The sequence below is a fragment of the Gossypium arboreum genome, chromosome 7 (genome assembly GCF_025698485.1).
Source record: "Gossypium arboreum isolate Shixiya-1 chromosome 7, ASM2569848v2, whole genome shotgun sequence".
Classification (NCBI taxonomy): Eukaryota; Viridiplantae; Streptophyta; class Magnoliopsida; order Malvales; family Malvaceae; genus Gossypium; species Gossypium arboreum.
This window is the reverse complement of record NC_069076.1, coordinates 1742943-1766227: the sequence shown is the minus strand read 5'-3', so window position 1 is coordinate 1766227 and position 23285 is coordinate 1742943. Positions and strand designations below refer to the sequence as shown.

Below are 23285 nucleotides of genomic sequence, written 5' to 3'. Positions count from 1 at the left end.
CCCAAAATTATCTTTCGATAATTGATCAATTTAGGGTCCCTTGTCTCCCATTCACCTCTAAGCTGATAAATTACCAATGCAGAATCTCCATATACTTCTAGGGTTTTTATACCTCGCTCTATAGCTGCTTGAAGTCCCATGATGCATGCTTCATACTCAGCCATATTATTCGTGCAATCAAAGTCCAACTTGTACGTAAACGGGTAATGATCGCCATTCGGGGATACCAAGACTGCCCCAATTCCATTTCCGACTGCATTAGAAGCCCCATCAAAATTTAGCTTCCAAGGAGAATCTTCGGTCGTTGCTATACACATTAACTCCTCATTTGGAAAATCAAAGTTCAATGGCTCATAATCCTCTAGAGCCCTACTGGCAAAGAAGTCTGCGACCGCACTTCCTTTTATAGCCTTCTGACTTATGTAGACTATATCAAACTCTGAAAGCAAAATTTGCCATCTCGCCATTCTCTCATTTAGAGCCGTTGACTCAATCATGTATTTCAATGGATCAAGCTTTGAGATGAGCCAAGTGGTATGGTATAGCATATACTGTCTTAATCTCCGAGTTGTCCAAATCAGCGCACAGTACAACTTTTCAATTGATGGATATCTCATTTCACAGTCAGTGAATTTCTTACTGAGATAATAAATTGCCATATCCTTTTTCCCTGATTCGTCATGCTGACCAAACACACATCCCATAGAATTACTAAACACTGACAAGTACAGTATTAACGATTTATCTGGGCTAGGTGGAGATAATACCGGAGCATTCAACAATTACTGCTTGACCTTTTCAAAAGCATTCTGGCACTCCTCATCCCAAGTACCTTGATTATGCTTTCTGAGGAGGCGAATGATAGGATCATAGTTCTCAGTTAGTTGTGAAATGAACCGAGCGATGTAATTCAATCTTCCTAGGAATCCTCGAACTTCTTTTTGAGTTTGTGGTGGAGGCAATTCTCGTATTGCTCTGGCTTTGTTTGAATCAACTTCTATTCCCTTTTCACTGACTATGAAACCCAATAGCTTTCTCGATCTAGCTCCGAAAGTGCACTTTGTCGGATTGAGCGTCAACCGAAACTTTCTCAACATCAAGAATAGTCTTCTCAAAACTTCAATATGCTCTTTCTTTGTTCGGGACTTAGCAATCATGTCATCAACATATACTTCAATATCCCTATGTATCATGTCATGAAACAAGTTCACCATGGCCCGTTAGTAGGTTGCCCTGCGTTCTTCAATCCAAACGGCATTACTTTGTAGCAAAAAGTGCCCCACAAGGTTATGAAGGTGGTTTTATCCATGTCCTCTGGATGCATATTTATCTGATTATACCCCGAGAAACCATCCATAAAGGAAAACAATAAATGTCCCGCCGTGTTGTCTACCAAAGTGTCAATGTGCGGCAAAGGAAAGTTGTCTTTTGGGCTAGCTTTATTCAGATCTCTGTAATCAACACACATTCATACCTTCCCGTCCTTCTTAGGGACCGGCACAATATTAGCTACCCATTCAGAGTACTTGACCTCTTGTAAGAATCCTGCATCGAACTACTTCTTAACCTCATCTTTTATTTTTAAAACAATGCCTGGTCGCATTCTCCGTAACTTTTGTTGGACTGGTTTGCAATCCTGTCTTATCGGAAGATGATGTACTACAATACCGGTACTCAATCCGGGCATATCCTGACATGACCATGCGAAGATATCCTTGAACTCTTGAAGCAACTCAACCAGACCATGCCTTGTGTCCTCGGTAATCAGTGTTCCAATTTTCAACTCCTTCCCTTCCTCTAGGGCTACATTATCTACTGCCTCTTTCTCATGCGGCATAATTCTTTTTTCCTCCTGTTTTACCATTCTTAACAGATCAAGAGACACATCACAATCTTGAACATCTTCAAAATCCTGAGATTCCTCTAAACAAATGTCTTGCTCGCAAGAGAAATCAGGAGTTGTAGTATCAATGCTCATATCATTGATATCTAGGGACCTGTGGGGGTATGAAAGAATATACAAAGAATGAATGAATCTAAGAATGATTGTTTATGTGCTATGAATGAAAGACTGAGAATTGCAAATTGTTTATGTGCTATGAATGAAAGACTGAGAATTGCAAAAGTTTAACGAAATATTGATTGATAAAAAGAAACCATATTCGTCCAAATTGATAATAAAGTTATGTTTTACTAAAATAATAATAGATGGTCATAAGCCTTTTTCACAAACGTAATCTCACTACTCTTAAGCCCTAGAGTAACAAACACATTTCGAGAATTACTCTGAAAAATTCCTAAAGACTACAGGAAGGTCCTTCGCAGTCCAATTGTTCAGAGAGCTCCCCGGTTCGTAAGGGCGAATGCCCTCGAGGCTTTCTTGCTCCAATCCCTCATTGTGTACAGCATTAATCTGATGACTTTCTTCTACCAGTAACCCTCTTGACTTAAAAGATTTGGATATAGATGGGAATGTCATCGGTTCCCACTCCATTTCTCCTTCGTTCAAACGCGCCTTTCTTCTCGCTTGGCGCTTCTCAATCTCTTGCCTCCGGTGCTTATGGTCTGGCTTGAAACCCAAACCAAAGCGATCTTTCTTCTCAATCAGTTTTGGAATTTGAACCCCTCCTTGTAACTGTCTTCCTAGTCCTTTTTCTGGCAATGCTCCCTTCCCTATCATCATTTGCAGGGCCATCCTTGTGGCTCTAGACATTTTGGGTACCGGCACCTCACTTCCTTCCAAAATGAAGGTTGCATTGATGATTTCTAAAGAGCGGAAAGAACACTTAATAGCCTCTTCATTTGCCTCGATATAAGGGGCCTTGCTAGTGACTGCTGCTATAATGTCCTCCTCCGCATTGATGGTTATTAACCATCCATCTGTCACTAATTTCAATTTTTGGTGCAATGAGAAGGGCACCGCTCCTGTCGAGTGTATCCATGGTCTCTCCAATAAACAATTATATGAGGGCTTGATATCCATCACCAAGAAATCAACTTCATATGTATTTGGCCCAATTTCCAAAGGGATGTTAATTCGTCTCATCACTTTTCTTTCGGTTCCATCGAAGGCTCTTACCACGTTGTGACATGTTTTCATATGCGAACTGTCAATGGGTAATCTGTTCAATGTGGATAATGGAAAGATGTTCAAAGCAGACCCGTTATCAATGAGTACACTTGGAAGCGTGTATCCCTTACATCGAGTAGTGATGTGCAAGGCCTTGGTTGACCCTATGCTCCCAGGTGGAATTTCATCATCATTGAAATAGATGAAATTGTCAGCACTGATGTTATTTATCAACCGATCCAACTTGTTAACAGATATGTCATGAGTGACATATGTTTCATTAAGTACCTTCAACAATGCATCCCGATGCACCTCAGAACTCAGAAGTAGGGCTAATACTGATATACGCGCTGACTGCCTACGTAACTACTCGACCACACTATACTCGCTATGCTTAAGGAACTTTAGAAACTTCTTAGCCTCTTCCTCCTTTACCGGCTCCTTGACAAGCACTTCAACCTATTTCCTCTTCTCAATGTCAACATCCTTTGCTTTCGTGGGCTCCACTCTGATGCCCCCCATCATAACGCTTCTCACTTCGTGTATGGGAACCATCGTTTTGCACGCCCCTAGACGCACTGGCTATACTCTCCCCCTTAGGTACTGTTACACCGCAGTCATAGTTCCATGATACCCTCTTGTCATCCTTGTAAGGGAAAAGAGTGGGTTTATGGATGACGACCTTGGGCCCGGTTTGCGCCCCCACTTCATTATTCCCCGGCAAGAAAATAATAATTCTTCGTCGACTGATTCCTTGTCGTTCGTTTTTCAGCACACATATTTGTCTTTTGCAAGAACTACCCTCAAGAATTTGTAGCTCTTTGTTAACCATAAAGACTTGCACCATGGCCTTGAACTCTTCACAATTTTGGATCATATGACCCACATCTTCATGGAATTCACAATAGTCCCCTATTCTTTCTCTACCTTTTCCAGAGGTCAACATACCTCTCTTCACCATCCCCTCCCATATTACTTTTATGGGTGTCTTCACCTTAGCAATATCTTCCTTGATTCTTTCTTCCTTAGTTTCATCAATGGCATTCACTCATTAATTGCCATTATCTGGTAACGCGTTTTCAGTATTAAGGGTACTGTCGAATTTTACAACCCCCATCTTGATAAGCCTCTTCACGGCCTTCTTGAATCCAGTGCAGTTTTAAATCGAATGCCCCGGTATTCCTACATGATATTCGCATTTAGCATTTGGATCATACCATTTGGGGTACGGTGGCTGTAGCAGTTTCAAGTGAAATGAAGCAATAGCATGTGCATCGTATAAGCTTTGATAAAGCTCACGATACATCACAGGGATAGGCGTGAATTGCATCATTTTCAAATTCTGTCTTGTGCCCGATTCCTGTCCTTGAGTACTTTGTTGCTCGACCGCAGCTGCTTTGGGTTGACCAATTGTGATTGTCCTCGAATTGAGACTATTCACGTTATTCACCTCGTTATTCTTTCTCCTTGGGGTTGATATTTTAGCCATTTCCTCCTCAATTTTACTGCCCTTTATGGCGTTCTCAATCATCTCTCCTGCCATAACTATATCCGCAAAACTTTTCGTGATGCTTCCAATCATGTGAGTGATGAACGACACTTTCAAAGTGTTGATAAACAACATGGTGGTCTCCTTTTCTAACAGTGGTGGTTGTACTTGCATTGCCACCTTCCTCCATCGTTGTGCGTATTGCCTAAAACTTTCATTAGGCTTTTTCTCCATGTTTTGAAGCGTGATCCTGTCTAGCGTCATATCAGTCATATGATTGTACTGTTGCATAAAGGCTTGTGCAAGATCTCTCCATGAACCGATTCTTGCACGGCTCAACTGATTGTACCACCTAGCTGCTGCTCCTACTAAGCTGTCTTGAAAATAATGGATCAATAGTTGATCATTGTTTACATACTCAGTCATTCTCCTACAAAACATTGTTATGTGTGCCTCTAGGCAAGTAGTCCTGTTGTACTTTTCAAACTCCGGCATCTTAAATTTGTGAGGAAGCACCAAGTTTAGGACTAAAATTAAGTCTTTGGCATCAATATGATGGTTGCCAACGCCTTCTAAAACCCTAAACTTCTCCTCCAACCACTTGCAACAATCCTCCAACTGTTTTGAGGATTCGATTGCCATTCTTTCCCTCTCCATCATATCCAGATCAGGAGTGATAGGGTTGATCAGGCTATCGCCTAAATTATTTCCCGACCCAGATGGGAAATTCACGGGGATTCCAGCATCAACCGGTCCATGTTGAGGTCTTACAGTGACAGATGACCTTCTAGGAGGTGCCTTGGTTTGTAGTGGCACATGAGGCAAAGTAAAACCCGGAGGATGATCCTCACCTTCCTCACCAGTGATAGCCACAGGGGCTTTCCCTTTATCAGTAGCCCTTAGCAGCTGAGCCATTTCAGCCATCATATTCCTCTGAGCCTCTAGCATTTGCTCCCTCATGTCATTCTGCATTTTGGCCAACTACCCTTGCAATTGGTCTTGCATATCCTTTTGCAATTGTTCGAACCTTTGATCCATACTCTTAGTTTTAGTGCGAGTGCCGTAAGGATGTGTGATTTCTAGATTTTCTTTTCTACCTCTCTGGAAGTAAACTTTAACTAATTAGGGTCTTTCTATAACTTTAAATATATATGATGTGATGTAATACAAATGCATGAATGCAAAAAGGTATCGATCTCGATTCAATCTCATTTAGAAAACTTTATTTAAAAAAAAATATCTTTGCATACAAATGGATTACATATACCTCTTTGCCCTAATGCCCAAAGTTCTAACTTTATCTAATAAAAGGGCTAACTCTCGACCTTTATCAGACACTGACTTATACATCATACTCAACGCATCAGCTCGTACTGCTAAGTCTCAAACATATTCAGCAATCTCTCGGATCTGGGCTATAGCCTCCCTAATAACGTAATCCCTGTCTCTGACTTGACCTTTAACTTGATGGAGCTCTCCTTTTATACAATCTTCTTGCGTCTCGAGTTGCTCAATCCAAAGTTCACCATCATGCAATGCCACTTCCAAATCTTCAACCTTACTTTTTAGCTCCTTTAACTCGATCGTAGGATCATGGTTTCGATGCCAACGAAGGGATCTTCCAAACTCAGTTACCTTGGTCTTCAACCCTTTATTCTCTTCCTCTAATGCCAAATTCTGCGACCGCATCTCTTGAAACTTCGTCTCCCAATACTCAGCTCTAGCTTTTTCCACTTGAACTTCTTTCTGCCACTGTTCCGAAGACCTTTCTAACCCCACTCGCTTTAAAGATACTTGTGTCTTCTTATACTCCTCTTTTAAATCATCTCGGTCTTCTTCAACCTTCCTTTTCTCCTTCCTAACTTTTTCAACCTCCTTCTTTTGTAGGTCAATATCTAGACTTAGGTACATCTTCTTATCCTCAAGCTTTTCTATCTTCTTTTCAAGTTCCAAATTCTTTCTCTTAAATTTTTGCTTCATGATATCAAGCTCCAAGGGTATCACTTGTAGATATTCCTCCATTGGTCGAACTTCCTCCATTTTTGTCATAGGGACATTATCGTTAATCCTTCTACTCCTCCACTCGATATATTCCAGTGTCGTAGCAGGATTAATGGCCGCTCCCTTCAACTGACAAGTCTTGTTTCAAGCACTAGAAACCTCGCTAACCTTCCTCTTGTAATCGGCTCCTCTGTATACAAACTCACTTTGAGCCAACCCATGAGTCGCTGGTACGAACTGTCTCAATCCATGCTACCTTAGCACGAGCAAAGGGGCATAACCAATAGCACCCCAAATTCCCAACAAGGGAACCCAATCAAAGCTGCCGCATCGATAAAGTATCTCACCAGGAACCATCCATGAAGCTCTTCACTCAACATCCTCCGACTGAAGATTTTGAAGTAATGCTATCCAATTCTCTTCTGGCACATCCACTTTCCTAGATGAGGCTATTATATCTTTCAACGGGGAGTAGTTCTCAAAGAAAACCAGACAAACAATCCCATCAATCAATCAGAAGTGATTGTAGAACCAAGCCAAAAGTAACTGAGCACACCCTATAAACCTGTCTACACTAGCCCTCTTACATGCACCTAAGGACCTGAATGTCTCCGCCAAAATCGTAAGGACGGAAGTAACCCTTTTACTGAGTCGATGAAAAAGATCCGTGGTTGCCAGTCCACATATCCCAAAGCCCTAGGGAAAACCATCAGTCCATACAAACTTAAGGCAAAAACGTCTACCTTCTTCGTCTCATCGGGGTGTGTCAAAATCAGATCTTTCAAAGCGTCCCATGAAATGCACTTGCACTCACCCTTTTTTTTAATTCTGGCTGTGATCCACTGCTCGCTCATTCCCGTAATGGTCATTAATTTCTTCCAAAAGGTAGAGACACAAGCAACTCGAGAATAGATCTTATCACTCTGAAACCTGGGACAACGAAGTAAGGTAGTATACTCCTCCACGGTAGGTACCAAATCTACTTACCCAAAAGTGAAACAACTGTACGCCGGGTTCCAAAACTGAGCAATGGCTCAGAATAAGTGCTCATCTACCTGAATATCGAGCAAGTAAGGTAAATCTCCGTAATTATCATAGAATAACTGCTTGGTCTCATTGCCCCACTGATCCCAAATTTCCTTAAGCTCTTGGAGATTATTCTGTGTGACACTAATACGAGTATAATCTGACAGCTCCGACACATATCCCATAGTTATACTGTCTCCATTTTCTAGTTGAGTTTGCTCTGACCATCTATGAACATCGGCGTTGCCCTCCACTCTATCAAGAAGTCCATTCTCCATAATAAAACTTCCTAACTTAGAAACTGACCGTGAATCGATACCTTTGTAAATGCAAAACGACATGCAAACAAAAGAAAAGAAATAGTCAGTATCACATGATATCAATAAATCTCAACGATAATTTATAAGGGTAATATCTAAAGTTTAACTCTAACTAAGTTGGGCTCTTACGGTTTTTCTATATGAGGTTGGTTCTAAAGTTTGAGGTACCAGAACCAGCAGATTCCTCGATTCTCACCCATTATAGGCTCATTTGAAACGATTTCCGTTCAGGGGAAAACATTTCTCTATGGCTACACGGAGATGAAAATCTCACGAAACCAGAGGTACAGATGTATCCCAAAAGTGATCCTATCCTACACGAAGGCGAAAACCTCACGAAGGCGTAGTTTCTCACTCCCACTTAAGGGTGTGACCACAACGGTCATGCAAATACAATGCGTATCAGAATATATATGCAATAATACAAACACATGTAATGCAAAGAGGATTGAATTTTTAAAATTTTTCAAATTTCCGACATTAAGACAAAAGGTAATCAATTATACGGCTTGACTCTCTTATTAGTCCCCAGCGGAGTCGCCAAGCTGTCGAAACCATTTTTTTATCGAGTTTTGGAAAATGGGAATAGGCTTTAAAAAAACGAAAACGGGAGTCGTCGCCAATCTTTTTAGGTGTGATTGGATCACCTTATAAAATGTTTTGTTTTAAAACATTAATTTTGGTCTACGAAAGTCGAGAAAACGGATTCGGGAGTCGGTTACGTACGAGGAAAGGTTAGCACCCTCGTAACGTCCAAAAATTGGTACCTAATTAATTATCAAGTGTCTTTAATGTCGGAAATTTAAAAATTTTAAGATGCAATCCTCTTTTAATATTTTTTTATTTTGAAAATTAGGGTTCACTTGTATCAAATAAATCAAAATATTACATCCAATAAGTTAGGACATAATATTTTTAAGATATTTGACACTAAGTTAGCCTTGTTGGAAATCCTATCTCAAACAACGAAACGCCATATCCGAGAAGTTAGGCACAACGCCTTGAAATTCCGAGACAATTGCTTGCACTTAGAAACCTTAAAAACTTAGAAGGGTGCTTGACTATTCGAACTCAACGAGAAAAGTTGCAACCCAATAAGTTAGGGCACTAATTTTCTCGAAATTTCCAAACACCAAGTATTGCCTTTATTTTTGAAAACTTTAAAGTCTCGTTTTTTAGATCGATGCATGAAGGAGCATATTAACATAACATACGGGATAACATGTTATAGTAATAGGTAAATAAAAGCACAATAACTAACATATACATATAAGAAACATGACAAATTTTAAATAAGTAAAATATGCATAAAACACGATACATATTTAAGAAGAATAGGTAAAAACACATAAACATGTAATTCATCATATATTTAAACATATTGATAATAAAAATGATGCATGATATACAATTTGACACATATATATAATAAAAATACAATAAAATAATAATAAGTCAAGCACTCAACATTTAATAAAATTATGAGACCAACATCTAATATAATATATATATATATATATATATATTAAAATATAAAATCAGTGAGTAATTATTAATAAAAAATACCTAAAATATAAATTAAAAATGTTTAAAATAAGTTATGTATAATAATATAATATGAATAAAATATAAGGAAATATAATATAAAATAATAAAAATATAATAAGTATTTTGCATGTAAAAATATGGTAAAATAGTTAGTATAAAAACAAAATAAATAATATATAATAAAAATATATATGAGAAAGATAGATATTATAAGGAATATTGAATAATAAAAATATAGTATGAAATATAATATGGTATACATATAATAATAATAATAAAGTAACAAATATTTTACATATAGAAACATAGTATATAAAATATATAACATATAATAGAATTTAAAATATATATGATGTATAGCCCATATTATAGGTAAAATATACAACAATAAATAGGATATGAGTAATTTTCATAAGAATATTATAAAATAAATAATATACATATATAAAATATATAAATAAGAAAAGGTGTAATATATAAATGGAATATGAATATTATTATAAATAAAGATAATATATATACTATTATTTATTAATATTTTTTAAATTTATTTGCCATTTACAAATTTAGTAAATAATAATACAATTTTATAAAAATATATAAGAAATATATAAAATAAAATATATAATATAATATAATTTATAAGTAAAATATATGACAATAAAAAATAATGGATAATAATAGTAATATATAACTAATATTTTAAAAATATATATAAAGTATTTAAAGTAAACTAAAATATAAAAAGGATTAAAATTGAATTTAATTAGAAAATCTAAGGCTAATTTGCAAAATAATAAAAATCCTGGACCTGATTTGAAATGCGCGTTAAATTCAGAGGACTCACTGGGCAATTTGCCCTAATCCCAGAAAACGACGTCGTTCCTCAGAATAAGTTTTAATGACCATTAGGACTAAATTGAAGTAAATATAAGAGATTAGGGCTGAATTAAAATAATAATAAAATGAAATTATAAAGCTTAAAATGCGGAAAGACCGATTGAGAAATTAGCCCATTTTCTAAAAACACCCGGATCCTCACCGGGTCTCGGGTCAATCGCGCGGATCCTAGCTTTGGTACGACGTCGTTTAAAGCTAATTGGTTTTAAGCGAAACGGCACTGTTTCGTTAGGGCTATATAAGCCAAATTTTAGTTTTGAAATCATTTGGATACCTGATTTTAGAAAAAAACTTAAAGAAATCCTCTGTAGGAGGATTCGGGGTCAGCCTCAGAGCCTCGTCGGACCCCTGTTCTCAGGCGCATACGCGCCCACGCGCCACCGCGAACTTTGCCACGCGTGGTGGTCGGAGACTGGGAAATTTCCGTTTCAGCGCAGATCGAAAGAGGTTCGTCTCCCTTTTCCTTTTTTAATCGCAATATATATATGTGCATGTATTTAAAAGAAAATTTCATCTTTGTATATTCAATCGACTGTGATGCTTTTTGTATATGTGCGCAAGAATAAATTCTTTTGTTGAATCTCTATATTCTTTTTTTATTGATTCTCTCTGTATATTCCAAGAACGTAAGTCCATTTTTTACAAATCGGAGGAAAGGCTTTATAGCCTTTAGACTATACATGTTTAGGAAAGAAATCTTTGATTTCTTTCTTTATTGGTTTCAGTTTATTTGCTGCTATTTGGTTTCCTTTTCTGTTTCGTGTCTGCTGGTTTCTTTTGTCTTGTCTTGTAAGTATTCGCGAGAACATCACGGTGATGTCGATTCACGCGATGATCGTGGCGTGGTACGAGGCCAAAGCCACGGCACCAATGGAGCCCACTGGAACGGCACGAGACGAACGATCATGATGCTTGGGATGCTTGCGGCGCCTAGGGTTTCTGAAACCCTAGGTCTCTCTGCTTTAACAAATTGGGCCACTTGGGCCTCATTTATTTTTTGGGTCTGGGTGTAACGGGTATGGGCTATCAGGTTGTAATCCGGCATAGGGTTTAGGTATTTGGGCTGCTGGGTTTTAATTTTTAATTTTTTTTTTGGTTTGAAAGTTATTTGGGCCTGTGTTTGGGCTCTTGTAAACTGGACTTTTAAAATAAATAACATTTATTTATTTATTTCATATTTCTGTTTTGGTTTTAAGGCCCGGTCAAATTTGGGCTACTACACTATGAGTGTTACGAATTTGGACATATCCATGTTGATTGTGTTAACATCCTGAAGAAAAAGAAGAAATTATTGTGTGTAACCTGGAGTGATGAAGATTCCACTAACAATTCTGAATTTGATGAGCAACTATGTGGCATTTACAACTATTGTCACCGCAAGATATTGTTTACATTGATGGAGAGTCTAAAAAGATTTTAGAGAAGAATTTTTGAGAATGCTCCAAAAAAAACCTGTATTGATCCAATCTAAGGATACAGTAAACTCTAAACATAAAGTTATTTATCATTACTGTTAGAGGCGAAGCTAGAAATTATTTTAAGGGCGTCGGAATTAAATTATATATTTTTACAATAGTAAAAATATAGTTTCACTATTTTAATAGCTTATAACTTTATAATTTTTAAAGAATTAAATCATTTTTTTTATCATTTGAGGGGGACAAAGTGTAACTTTATCATTATAATTTAAAATTTTATAAATTATAAAGGGACCTAAATGGAAAAAAAATATTTTAGGAGAGGACAGAAGCCCTGCCAGCCCCCTGGCTCTATCCCTGGTTACTGGAGTGTACTTTGTCATGTTAGATCACAATGTTTCAAAATGTTACATGATTTGATATAGAAGTGTAGTTCCTTCCACAATGTTACTTTACTTGGCACATCACATGTTAAGAAGTAGAAGTTTGTTTAAAAGAAGAATGATACAAAGTTCTTGCTAGTAGCACATCTGTCCTTGAAATTTATAGTCAATGATTTTTGGTTTTTTGATAATGATTGCTCTCGTCACATAACATGTAACAGACCATACTTATTTGCCTTTGAAGAACATCATGCTAGTCGAGTCACATTTGGTGATGGTAAGTAGGGGAGAGAAAAATCCGATTCGATTCAAAAAACTCAATAAAAAATTTAAAATTTGAATTAAATAGTTCGAGTTATTTGAGTTAATTGAGTTATTCGGATAAACTCGAATAAAAAAATCAAATTTTTCAGTTTAACTCAAATATGAATTACACGATTCGAGTTATTCAAAAATCGAAATAAGAAAAGGCAAAACTACGTCGTTTTGATAAATGTTTACCTATTAAATTAAAAGGCAAAACCATTGTATTGTTTATCTAGTTAAATAATCTTGTACTTCGTCTACTAGTTAAATAAGTAATCTATGTAAACGCAACATTGAGTATAAATAATAGGATTTGTTAACTCGACTCGAATTTTTTTTACTCGATTCGATTCGATTCTAAAAAAATTCAAATTGAGTTCAGTTGCTAAAATAGGATTCATCAACTCGACTAATTCGAAATTTTTTTTACTCGATTGAATACTCACCTCTAATGGTAAGTGTCAAATAAATTTGTTAAGAAAACGATTTAACAGTTATAGGAAAAGTTTAAAAATTTTTAAAACCGAGCCACTTTGTGATATTTATAGTAATAAACTCTAATCGAAAAGCACCTATGCTTTGTGCGAAACAAATTTGAGTCGATCTTGACTTTCAATCGATACATTCTCTGCTATTATTGTACCTCAAATTATGTCAAGTGTGAACTTGAACAACACAAACCTAACATAGAAAAAGAAATGGTGTGATTACTTTCAGTATGAAAGTAATTTTTCTCTAATAAAAACCGATGAATATCGTAACTCTCATAAAATAGAATTTATTCTTAGATAATAAATTTTCACTATTTTCTCGTAGAATAACGATGTATGAAATTTATGATTTTACGTCAACTGTTGTCATCTATTTATAAGGAGAAATACAATAATCCTAATTAAATAAGTCATTGTAAAATAATATTATTTAAATAGAAAACACACCTCTACACACCCTAGTAATTATTACTAGGGTTATCGCCCCTTCATATACATGAGGGGTAGTGTTGGGTCCAATTATATGTGCTTCCTGGACTTTTTATACTTCATAAAGAAAACACATTCATTTGTGAAAGCGACTCATTTATCTAACTTCATCATTTTCATTCATCTATGTTCCTTTCTATCCATTTGGTTTTACATGCAATTCATTTCTGGGTTTAACGAGCTAGCAGAGGAACTGATTAGACATAGATAATTAGAACTCAAATAATTTATAATTAAGTTCCAACTTTTTATATATTAATTATAAAATTATTTAGTCACGAAGTCATTCCACTATAATATCGTAACTGAGGCTCTTTAACTACATACAATTACAAAAACTACTTAATAAATGCTCATCTAATGACTTTGTAATAAGCGTGTTGCCCTCATAGGATATTTTAACTTTTAGGAGTGATCTGCTCCAACGCTCAAGACAAAACATCTCTCCAATTGGACTTGATATATGACATTAATCTTTCAATCAATTTGTTTATTTCCAATTAGATTAAGGACATGCTTAGATTATCTACTAATACAAGTTGTCTTTCCGTATTACGATTCAACCACATGATCTTGCTTTAGTATTAACTAAATATTATATAATCAGTAAGCCAATATTTACTTCCATTTTACTTTGCATACAAAAATCGTTTAAGGAGAGTATATAAAGAATATTAATGTAATCAATGGATATTTTATTAAATCAATTTATTTGAAAAATACATGTATATATAGACAAAAATACTACACTTAGTGTACTAAATCTAATAGTAAAATGTTAATATCCTTAAAGAAACCTACACTTAGTGTTCCTGGAATGCCAAATTCGAAGAATGTTTTTCTTGTAGATGGACTAAAAGTAAAACTAGATAAGTATTAGTCAACTGTGTGATTAAGGTATGCTTGTCAATTTCATGAAAGAAAAGTGTTTGGTTTCGTCAAAGTCTGTGAGAAGATAATGAAAGGCACACTTACTTTTTACAACTGCAGCAAAACAGTTCAATCTATTGTGTGGAACAAAGCTAAAGTTTCTGGCTTGGTGTTGTGGCATGAGAAACTTGTCACATTCATTACAAATGACTTTAAAGATTAGTTAGATATGATGCAGAGAGGGAATCCTAAAGTTCAGTGATACCATTCCTAAAGTTTGCGTATCCAAACCAGTTCACCTCTTCAGCTACTACACATGAATCTCATTGGACCTATGCAAATTGAGAACATGAGTGGAAAACGCTATCTCCTGGTGTGTGTATATGGCTTCTCAAGATGCACATGAATGAGGTTTATTAGAGAAAAGTTTGACACATTTGAAAAATTTAGAAAACTATACAGGAGAGTTATGGATGAAAAAGGTCAGCTCATTAGGATGATTAGAAAATTTTGAAGTGATAATAGACGTGAGTTTGAGAACGTTGAAATTGTCAATTTTTTTAACGAGGAAAGAATCAAACATGAATTCTTTGCTGCCATGACATCACAACAGAATGGAATTGTGGAACGTAAAAACCGCATCATTGAGGAGATGACACAAGTGATTCTCAATAGCGAAAGGGTTTGCTCGTAAGTTTTAGGCTAAGATAGTGAACACTACTAACTCGTGATTAATAGAGTTTTTATAAGGCTAAATAAAAATAATTTAAAAAATATTTTACATAGAATCATCTGATTAAAAAATATTAACTTTCTCAAAAAAAATAAACATTTTTTAAAAATCATTTTTAAAAGTTACACACCGCTAATTTTATTTTGAAAGTGCAAGATATCGATCACTTCTTAAAGTTATAAAAGAAGGAGACGTAGGTGTTGAGATTCAAATCCTTACTTAAGAATATAAAGAAATGGCTTGAGGGATGCTAAGATTCAAACTCTGACTTGTTGGATATTGGTTTTCAATGGTTGAGGAGAATGAACCCTAACATACTAAATCTCATTTTTTTTTTGGTTGATACTAGCATTTGAAATCTGCATGCCCTTTCCTATAGATAATTGCATGAAGGTTCTACATAAGCTTTTCCTTAGCAAATTTCAAGTTCTTGTATGAAATCTACTATAATTGGACTACATTTCATTTTGATTGTTGAAAAAAATTGAAGAATTCATCATCACCTTCATTTAACACTTAAAAGTTAAGCTTATGAAAGAATAATAATAATTACAAATATGCGAGATCAATAAATCAAATGTTCGGGTTCCATTTCATCTGATCTTCATGCTCTCATATTGACCTATACTTAAAACCAACACCGAGAAAAAAGTAACCCTAATCCTTACCTTCAGACTCTGATCTGAATCTGTTAAGGCAAAGTCAGTACCTATGCTTACCGACAATCTTGTTTCAGCCATATCATGCTCAATTCTTACGGCCTTCGTGTTTGTATACTATCATGCACCATAGGTTGAAACCGAGTCTGAAAAGCCCTATAGGAAAACAAAGGTAGTAGTGTGGCAATAACAACGAGGATGATGGTGAGCCAATATCGAATGCTTGGAGCGCAAGCTTCAATGAAAACCTTGTATGCCGTTGTAGATAATGTCGGTGGAATCGAACCGTAAACCAACAAGAATTTAAACCACAAGGTAATGCTGCCCCATATGAAGAGGTGCTGGATCCATGTGAAGTAATTGATGGAGAGTGCCATTTGGCAATTTACCGCCAAAACAACACATGTATACATTGTCAGCCCAAGAATCGAATAATCGGCAACTTGACCATCTTTGCGGAATGCTTGACCAGTTATTGAGTTGGTAGTTAAGAAGAATATAATTACGGAACTAAGAACTCCATTAAACATCCAGCCGAGTATGTGGATCCAGCGGAAGAGGACATTGTCTATGCCCTCTTTGTATAATGAAGGATACTGCAAAAGAAAAATGAAATGATTGTCGGTCCGACTATAACATTTACATATAGATAGAAGAAAAGTAAATAATGGTATTCGGTTGACATGCCATGTATTCCTACGAATGTACTAAATTGATGCGAGATATAGAACAATTCTAAGCCAACAGATTGACACGGTTTAATTTTTCTGAAGCAGAAAAACATAGTTCAAATCAAAATCCGGGTTTAAATTTTGAGAAGAGCAATGGTCAGATTGATAAAGAAAACTATCATTGTTTCACAACTATGTCGTTACGTGTAACTCGTCGTTAACATTGAGTTAGGGTTTCATTTTAAGGCCCCCAACTTCCTTTCTAATTGTCAATGTGTAACAAATTTATATTCGAGGAATAAAGAAAGAATAGAAAGAATCGTTTACCTTAAGGCAGTGTCGGGCTGAAAAATCCTGTTCGAAAACACCAAGAGCGATTACCGGAAGTGAAGTGAATAAGACATTGTAGCTTGACATGTACCAATCATTATAAGCTGGCTGAGCAGAGAAAGAAGAGTAGGCCTCGAACCAAAACAAAGTAAATCCAAAAGTGATGTTCTTGTAGAAAAAGTAGCATATCTGCAGTATACAAGAAAAAATAAATTTAGATGTATGCACGCATAGTTTGTATTCTTAAACGTTTGCCTAATAAGTCCCCGAAACATGGAACAGAACAGCAAACAATATCATTCTCTAGATTCGAGATACAAAAATCATAAGACTATCTCAGTTTAGTTTCAGAGAGAGAGATGAGAGCAGGACCGACTAGCTTTTACCATCATTGTTATTCGCCTGTAACACCAATGGCCATGCACTAATAATAAACGTTCCAGAAAATGAAATTGTGCAATCGAAAAATCACTTGACATCGCAGCCTGCAATTTGCAGTAGTCATTAAACATAAAATCAGAAATCCGGACAGTTACGGCGTGTTATATCATTGAATTGTTCGAATAACATGGATGAATTATCAAGCATTGGCCACAAATAGACATCGAAACCAGGATACTAAAGCCTACCAAAATGAAATATGTATATATATATATATATATTTACCTGCATCCCTTCGACACCAGTGATGCCAACTCCAATATCAGCCTCTTGAATCATGCCAACATCGTTTGCACCATCACCAATTGCTAGTGTCGTTCTACCTGTTTTGGATTTCACCCATCTAGTAACCTGCATATCTTCTAAATTTCTATCAGATTATTTTCATGCCAAAGCTTGATAAGCTTCATGAAACTCTGATAGTTTACTTGATTATCCTGAACACCACACTTACAATAGCTTTTTGTTTTGGGGAAGATCGACAGCATATAACAGTAGCACATTTCATTGCTAGCTCCATAAAGCGTATTATGAGGTTCTTGTCCAGAGCAAAAATCAAGGACTTGCCATCAATAATCAAACCAAACTGGGTGTTGCTTTCGCCAGTTACTTGAGATATTCCTTCGTCTATTTGCTTTTCTACAATTTTATAAGCCTAAGAAAAATTATATATTCAGATTTTCCCCATGAAAGATTGCATCATCATCACTTTAAGACAAATGTGAATTATACCTTTGCGAATTCTTCCTTATCCCTTTCGATGGCCTCAATTCCGGGCTTTTCAAGTATGACCAAAATCTCTTTCATTCCATGTCTTAGCAGACTGCATGCATACCTGTAGAAATATAGCATCTATATCATTTATGTTTATATGCATTATTAATACCGGAAAAGTTGAATCCAACTTGCTGGCATTGGCATACCCGATATTAATAGCAGTTCCCTTCTTGTCACCAGTCAAAACCCATATATGGATCCCAGCCTGTGCAAGCTTGTCAATACAGTCTGGGACCTACATAACAGAGGAATATAGCTCTTCATACAAATCTTATCTACGTACATAGATTACAACCATGTAACTTGAACCCCAGTGTTATTGTACGGATATATAACATGAGTATATTCGTTTTTTTTAAAGTTGGTCCATATTTGCAAATATGAATTGGACACAATTGTCGGACAGAAGTACTTCAAGGAAAACGAAGACTACTGTAACTGACCCCCTTTTGTAGTTTGTCTTCAATAGCTGTAGCACCAAGAAGAATTAAACCCCTTTCAATCATGTCAGCCTTCTCATCCAGCAAATCATCTCTATCGGCACTTACAGAAGTTTTGGCCTTCACATATTCTTGTTCCCATCTTTTATACTCATCATCATCAAGCTCACGATAAGCGACTGCCAAAGTTCGTAATCCTGCCTCAGAATACCTTTCGATATGCTCTTTGGTCTCCGCCTCGAACATCCGTCCTTCTTCTGAAAGCCTTTCAAATATCACACTGAATAACATAGTGATAAATCAGTTCAATATCAAATATGTCTGAATGCAGATTTATGGATTACGAGTTCTGACCTGTCTGCCCCCTTAGCAAGGAGCAATAACTGTCTTTCTGGGTTCCTTACTATTACGGACATCCTTCTACGAGCACTACTGAACTCCAACACATGAAGAAGCTCGTATACTCTGAAATGCAGAAACTTATTCGTTCATATGCAATGTAAACCAAAGTTCAAATAGCAGATCCCGGAAAAAAATATAAAAGTAGGAGAAACTGAAAAGCAACATACGGCTGGTTTGACTAAGAATATAATCGAAGGTTCCAAAAAGATTACCTGTCAACTATTTCCCCACTACTACGATCCAGTTCACGCAGTTGTATGCTGGTTTGATTCCTTTTGAAAAACTGAAAACCGACTTCTCGTGCAGCAATGACGAATGCTGCTTCATCTGGTGACTCAGCCTCATAAAAAATCTTACCAGGGTCTAGTACTTCGGGAACGGCTGTATGGCAAAGTGCTAAGACCCTAAAGAACTTTTCTATGTAATCTCGATTAGGTTCGTTCACCCATTTCCGGTTCATAATGCGTCCATCTCGGAAGTTGAAACCCTTAACAGGTTCTCTAGATTCCACTGTATCAATATCCCTTTGTTCATCCAATGTCTCACCTCTTTTCCTAGCCAATGCAATTTCAACCTCAGTCATGCCACGACCATAGGCAGTGCCAGCAATTGAGCATTTCACAAACTCCATCGAGTTACATGTCAAAGTTCCGGTTTTGTCGGAGAGTATAGTGCAGACCTGACCAAGTTCCTCGTTCAAATTAGATGTCCGTGCATGTGCTGACCTCTTGGTTTCCTCATCATACATAGCCTGGTCTTGGTTAATGAAAATGCTTTGTAAAACCTTGCAAATCTCGATGGAAACATACAATGATATTGGTATCAAATACCCATACAACATCAGACCTGTCAAGAAATGCAAAAATGCAGCCACTGAAGGTCTCCTCGGGTCAAAGAATACAGTCGTGATATCCGGTCGGAGATACCACCTTCCATAATCGCCACCATCTTTTTTAGTTTCAATTCCGAAAAGTAGAGACCCTACGAATGATACCAAAATCAAAGCACTGAAAAGGACATAAATTATTCTATCCATCCTTCTCTCTATCCTTGTCCTCTTCGAAGGAGGGTCCATAGCATTCTGCATTACTTTCGTATCATGTCCAGTGAAGATAACCACACCATTGATATAATCAGTATTTTTCAGTTTAGTACCTCTCAAAAGGATTTGTTGTGGCGAAAGTGCGTATTGTTGACATTCGTAGTACAATGTTCCAACGAATGAGTAAAGATGTTCATTTGGATCCTCACACTTAATCACCGCTCTAAATCCCTTAACAGTCTCTACATCACGAATGAAGGATGTTACCTCTAACGGATGCTTCGACTTTGTATTAGTCTCTCCATCGAGGTTCATCGTCTCAACATAACAAACACCGTCTTCATATTCCGAAGAAAGTAAGAGTAGATCAGCTGGAAAATATTCATCCTTATGCACCTTAACAATGTCACCGACACGGAGATTCTTCCATTTGGTTTCGTTGAAAGAACTATTTCCGTCATAAACTTCAACCGTCCGATTGTTTGCCTCTACATCCTGAAACCGAGGAAAAGCTACTTCAGATACGTTACATAAACCGACAGAAAAAGAAAAAAAATATATTCAGAACCAAATAAGGAACCTAGTATCAATAAAGACGATACAAAGCTATAACATTTGTATAAGGAAACAAGCTAACAGCAATAAATAAAAAAATGGTGGAAATCCAAAGAAGGGCGCAAGCATGACCTGCTGTCTTCGCCGATAATCTTCGATGCCTTCTTTAGCCATTGTAGCTCCAATCACCACAATTAACGGCACAAGAACGCTAGGTGCAGAATAAGGTGCCAACGGACTAAACGAAACACAAGCAACAACAAGAAAATATATGTTTGCAACCCTCCTAAATTGCTCAAACAAAGACTTTGGGATAAAATTAGCTGCTGTATACTTAGTAGTGGAAACATAATTTCCCCTATACTTTAAACGAATTTGTTCTTCACAATCAGGTTCATTACAATACACCACTCTTGAGTACCCTTTTTGACCGATTCTGTCATGTTCATCAGTCGAACTCGGTTGACTCGGTCGACGACAACACGAAAAGGAACAGCTTTTGCTTAAGTGTATATTCCTTTTCCTTACTCTAGCCATTTCCCCAGAGCTTAAAATGCAAATGGCGTTTCTCTAATTTGTCAATAAGATTACAAAATCACCCAACTTTCCCTTTACAATCCCCATTAAAGATTCCAACTTTAACCACTATTTTTCAACAAAAATAAACCCAATAACTCCAAAAACTTCCTATCTTTGAACAAGCTTTGAACGCCTGAGCTAAAATTCCAACACCAAAAGTACATGAACTAGCATTAAAAAAATAAAGAACTCAACTTTCATTGTTTAAAACCATAAGAAAACATGAAAAGAAACTTAATTTAAACAATTTTAAGACAAACCCAACAAATGAAACTGTCCTAAAAAGAGAAATAAAATGGTTATATAATATAGCATGAACATGTTTTTCATGAAAAGAAAAAGTTGCTTACTTTGAGTTGAAGTTGCAGAGATGTCTTTCTTGTTGTCTGAAAGATGCAAACTTTAAAGAAGTGTGAAAACCACAACAATATGCAAAAATAAAAAAGTGAAGAGCTTTGCATCAGTGTGTATGTGAGAGAGTGGTTAGCTTTTGCCGCTTTTATAAGCAATAACTAACCATGACAACTTATATTCACTTATTTATTCTGGTTAAAATACGTTATAAGTCCCTCTACTTTTCTTAAATTTGAAATTTAGTTTATATACTTTTAATTTTTAAGAATTCAGTCTCTTTATTTTTTAGATTTCAGAATTCTGGTTCATTTATTAACATTGTTAAAACTGTTTTCTTAAATTCAAGTTCATTGCAATGTTATTTTTAATTACATGATTGTTTGGGAGTATTTTTTATTTTAAAATGTCATAATAACAAATTTATTAATGATAACAACTGGACTTGAATTTTAAAATCTAAAAATAGAGGATTAAATTCTTAAAAATAAAAGTAGAATAATTAAATTTTAAATTTAAAAATAGTATAAAGGCTTATATCATATTTTAACTATTTTATTATATTTTGAAATCTAAAAGTAGGGATTAATTAATTTTGTATTTAAAATTTTATTATTATTTTTTCAACACACAATTCATGCCAAACTTAAATAAATTATATGATTATATTCCATTCCATTGATATAGAAATAGAAATATTTTATTTGCGTATCTTTTAACACTATTTATTTAGAATAATCATACCTTCTTTTACCCCTTTAGAATAGATTCAGGTAATTCAGTGTTAAATCTACTCATGGATTACGTTATCGTTTAAGTACAAATGTTGATTTCAAATTTGAGAGGGTTTTAAGTAAAAATATTAGATTTAAAAATAAATTTTATCGTAAATTATTTAAAATGTGGGTTGAACTTGGATTTAAACATTTAATACTTAAGCTCTAACCTAGTTCATTTTTTGTAAGTTCATCATGTTTTATATTTTATAATTTATAATACATAAAAATTAAATATATAGTAGTATAATATTACTATAGTGTACACATTAAAAATGTTAAGGTAACTATACATAAATTTTAATAAATAAAAATATTAAAAATAATATAACTATATTTTATTTTTAAAAAAAACAATATGCTTAGGCCTAAATGGGCTTGCGTTATCTATTTACGAATATGAATGGACTTGAGCAAAATTTTAGATTCATGTTTCGAGTTGGATCAGGTTTGATCAAATATAAAATGTATTAATATCATATATAAGCCCAACCCAACTCATGAATAGACTTGATCATGGATTTGGTCGGTGCAAAATTTTAGGCTCAACCCAGATAAAAAATGCTAAACCCTAGCTTGGTCTGTCCGCATTAAATTTTTTTATATAAAAACAAATTTTAAAAATATAATACATCAAATACACTAAACAATAAAATAAATGTTTCCCAACAAATTGAAAATATATTATAAATAACATTAAGATAGTTGTAAATTTGCAAGTAAATGCCTCTAAATAGTAGCAAAATTAATAATAAAATAAGAATTATACAATATTCAAATAATAGCAACAAAATAGTATCAATCTAATAGCAAAACAACAATAAACAGCAGCAGGGAAAAAAATTTAGACAAATTCGAGCCGAGCTGGGCTTGGACAAAAAAATCTTACTCAATACCTGACCCATTTAAAAAACGGGTCTTATTTTTCTGTTTAATCCACATTTTTTATTTAATTTTTATCTAAACCCATCACTTTTGAATGAGTGACCGACCCATGATCAAATCTACTCATCAACACCCTTGTTCAATATTCATCTAGTCCAAATTCATGTTAAATATTTATTATATTTTACATATTTAGTGGCACTTAATTTTATAACAAATTAAATAGTTTTATTTTTCTTAATACATAATTAAATAGTTTTATATATTTTAGTTTATTATTATTAAGTAATTATTTTGATTTGGATATTTATTATATCGGTGTGAATTTAAATA

The 23285-nt window shown here is 35.3% G+C and overlaps 2 protein-coding genes across 2 annotated transcripts; both read right to left on the bottom strand.

Moving 5' to 3' along the window:
• Window positions 1-5942: 5942 nt before the first annotated feature.
• LOC108466065 (uncharacterized) lies at window positions 5943-6599 on the bottom strand. The gene is made up of 2 exons (XM_017766436.1): window positions 6231-6599; window positions 5943-6068 (listed from the first exon to the last, which is right to left on the bottom strand). Exons 1-2 carry the CDS (start codon window positions 6597-6599, stop codon window positions 5943-5945), a joined length of 495 nt encoding a protein of 164 aa, XP_017621925.1.
• An 8905-nt stretch (window positions 6600-15504) lies between these two features.
• LOC108460083 (probable phospholipid-transporting ATPase 8) lies at window positions 15505-22089 on the bottom strand. The gene is made up of 13 exons (XM_053030607.1): window positions 22046-22089; window positions 21291-21326; window positions 20494-20599; window positions 18977-20301; window positions 18717-18827; window positions 18366-18642; window positions 18069-18157; window positions 17878-17980; window positions 17600-17800; window positions 17371-17496; window positions 17091-17189; window positions 16702-16893; window positions 15505-16299 (listed from the first exon to the last, which is right to left on the bottom strand). Exons 1-13 carry the CDS (start codon window positions 22087-22089, stop codon window positions 15799-15801), a joined length of 3210 nt encoding a protein of 1069 aa, XP_052886567.1. The 3' UTR covers window positions 15505-15798.
• Window positions 22090-23285: the final 1196 nt, after the last annotated feature.

Excerpts from the sequence above, each read along its gene's own strand:
- LOC108460083 (XM_053030607.1), bottom strand. The coding sequence starts at position 22,089 with ATGAGTAGATTTAACACTGAATTACCTGAATCTATTCTAAAGGG. Across the intron at positions 20,600-21,290 it reads CTCTGCAACTTCAACTCAAA|TCCGTTGGCACCTTATTCTG; the intron begins GTAAGCAACTTT and ends TGTTTCGTTTAG. Across the intron at positions 17,497-17,599 it reads CCCCAAAACAAAAAGCTATT|GTTACTAGATGGGTGAAATC; the intron begins GTAAGTGTGGTG and ends GAAGATATGCAG.
- LOC108466065 (XM_017766436.1), bottom strand. The coding sequence starts at position 6,599 with ATGGAGGAAGTTCGACCAATGGAGGAATATCTACAAGTGATACCCTTG. Across the intron at positions 6,069-6,230 it reads AGATGCGGTCGCAGAATTTG|CAACTCGAGACGCAAGAAGA; the intron begins GCATTAGAGGAA and ends CTTTGGATTGAG.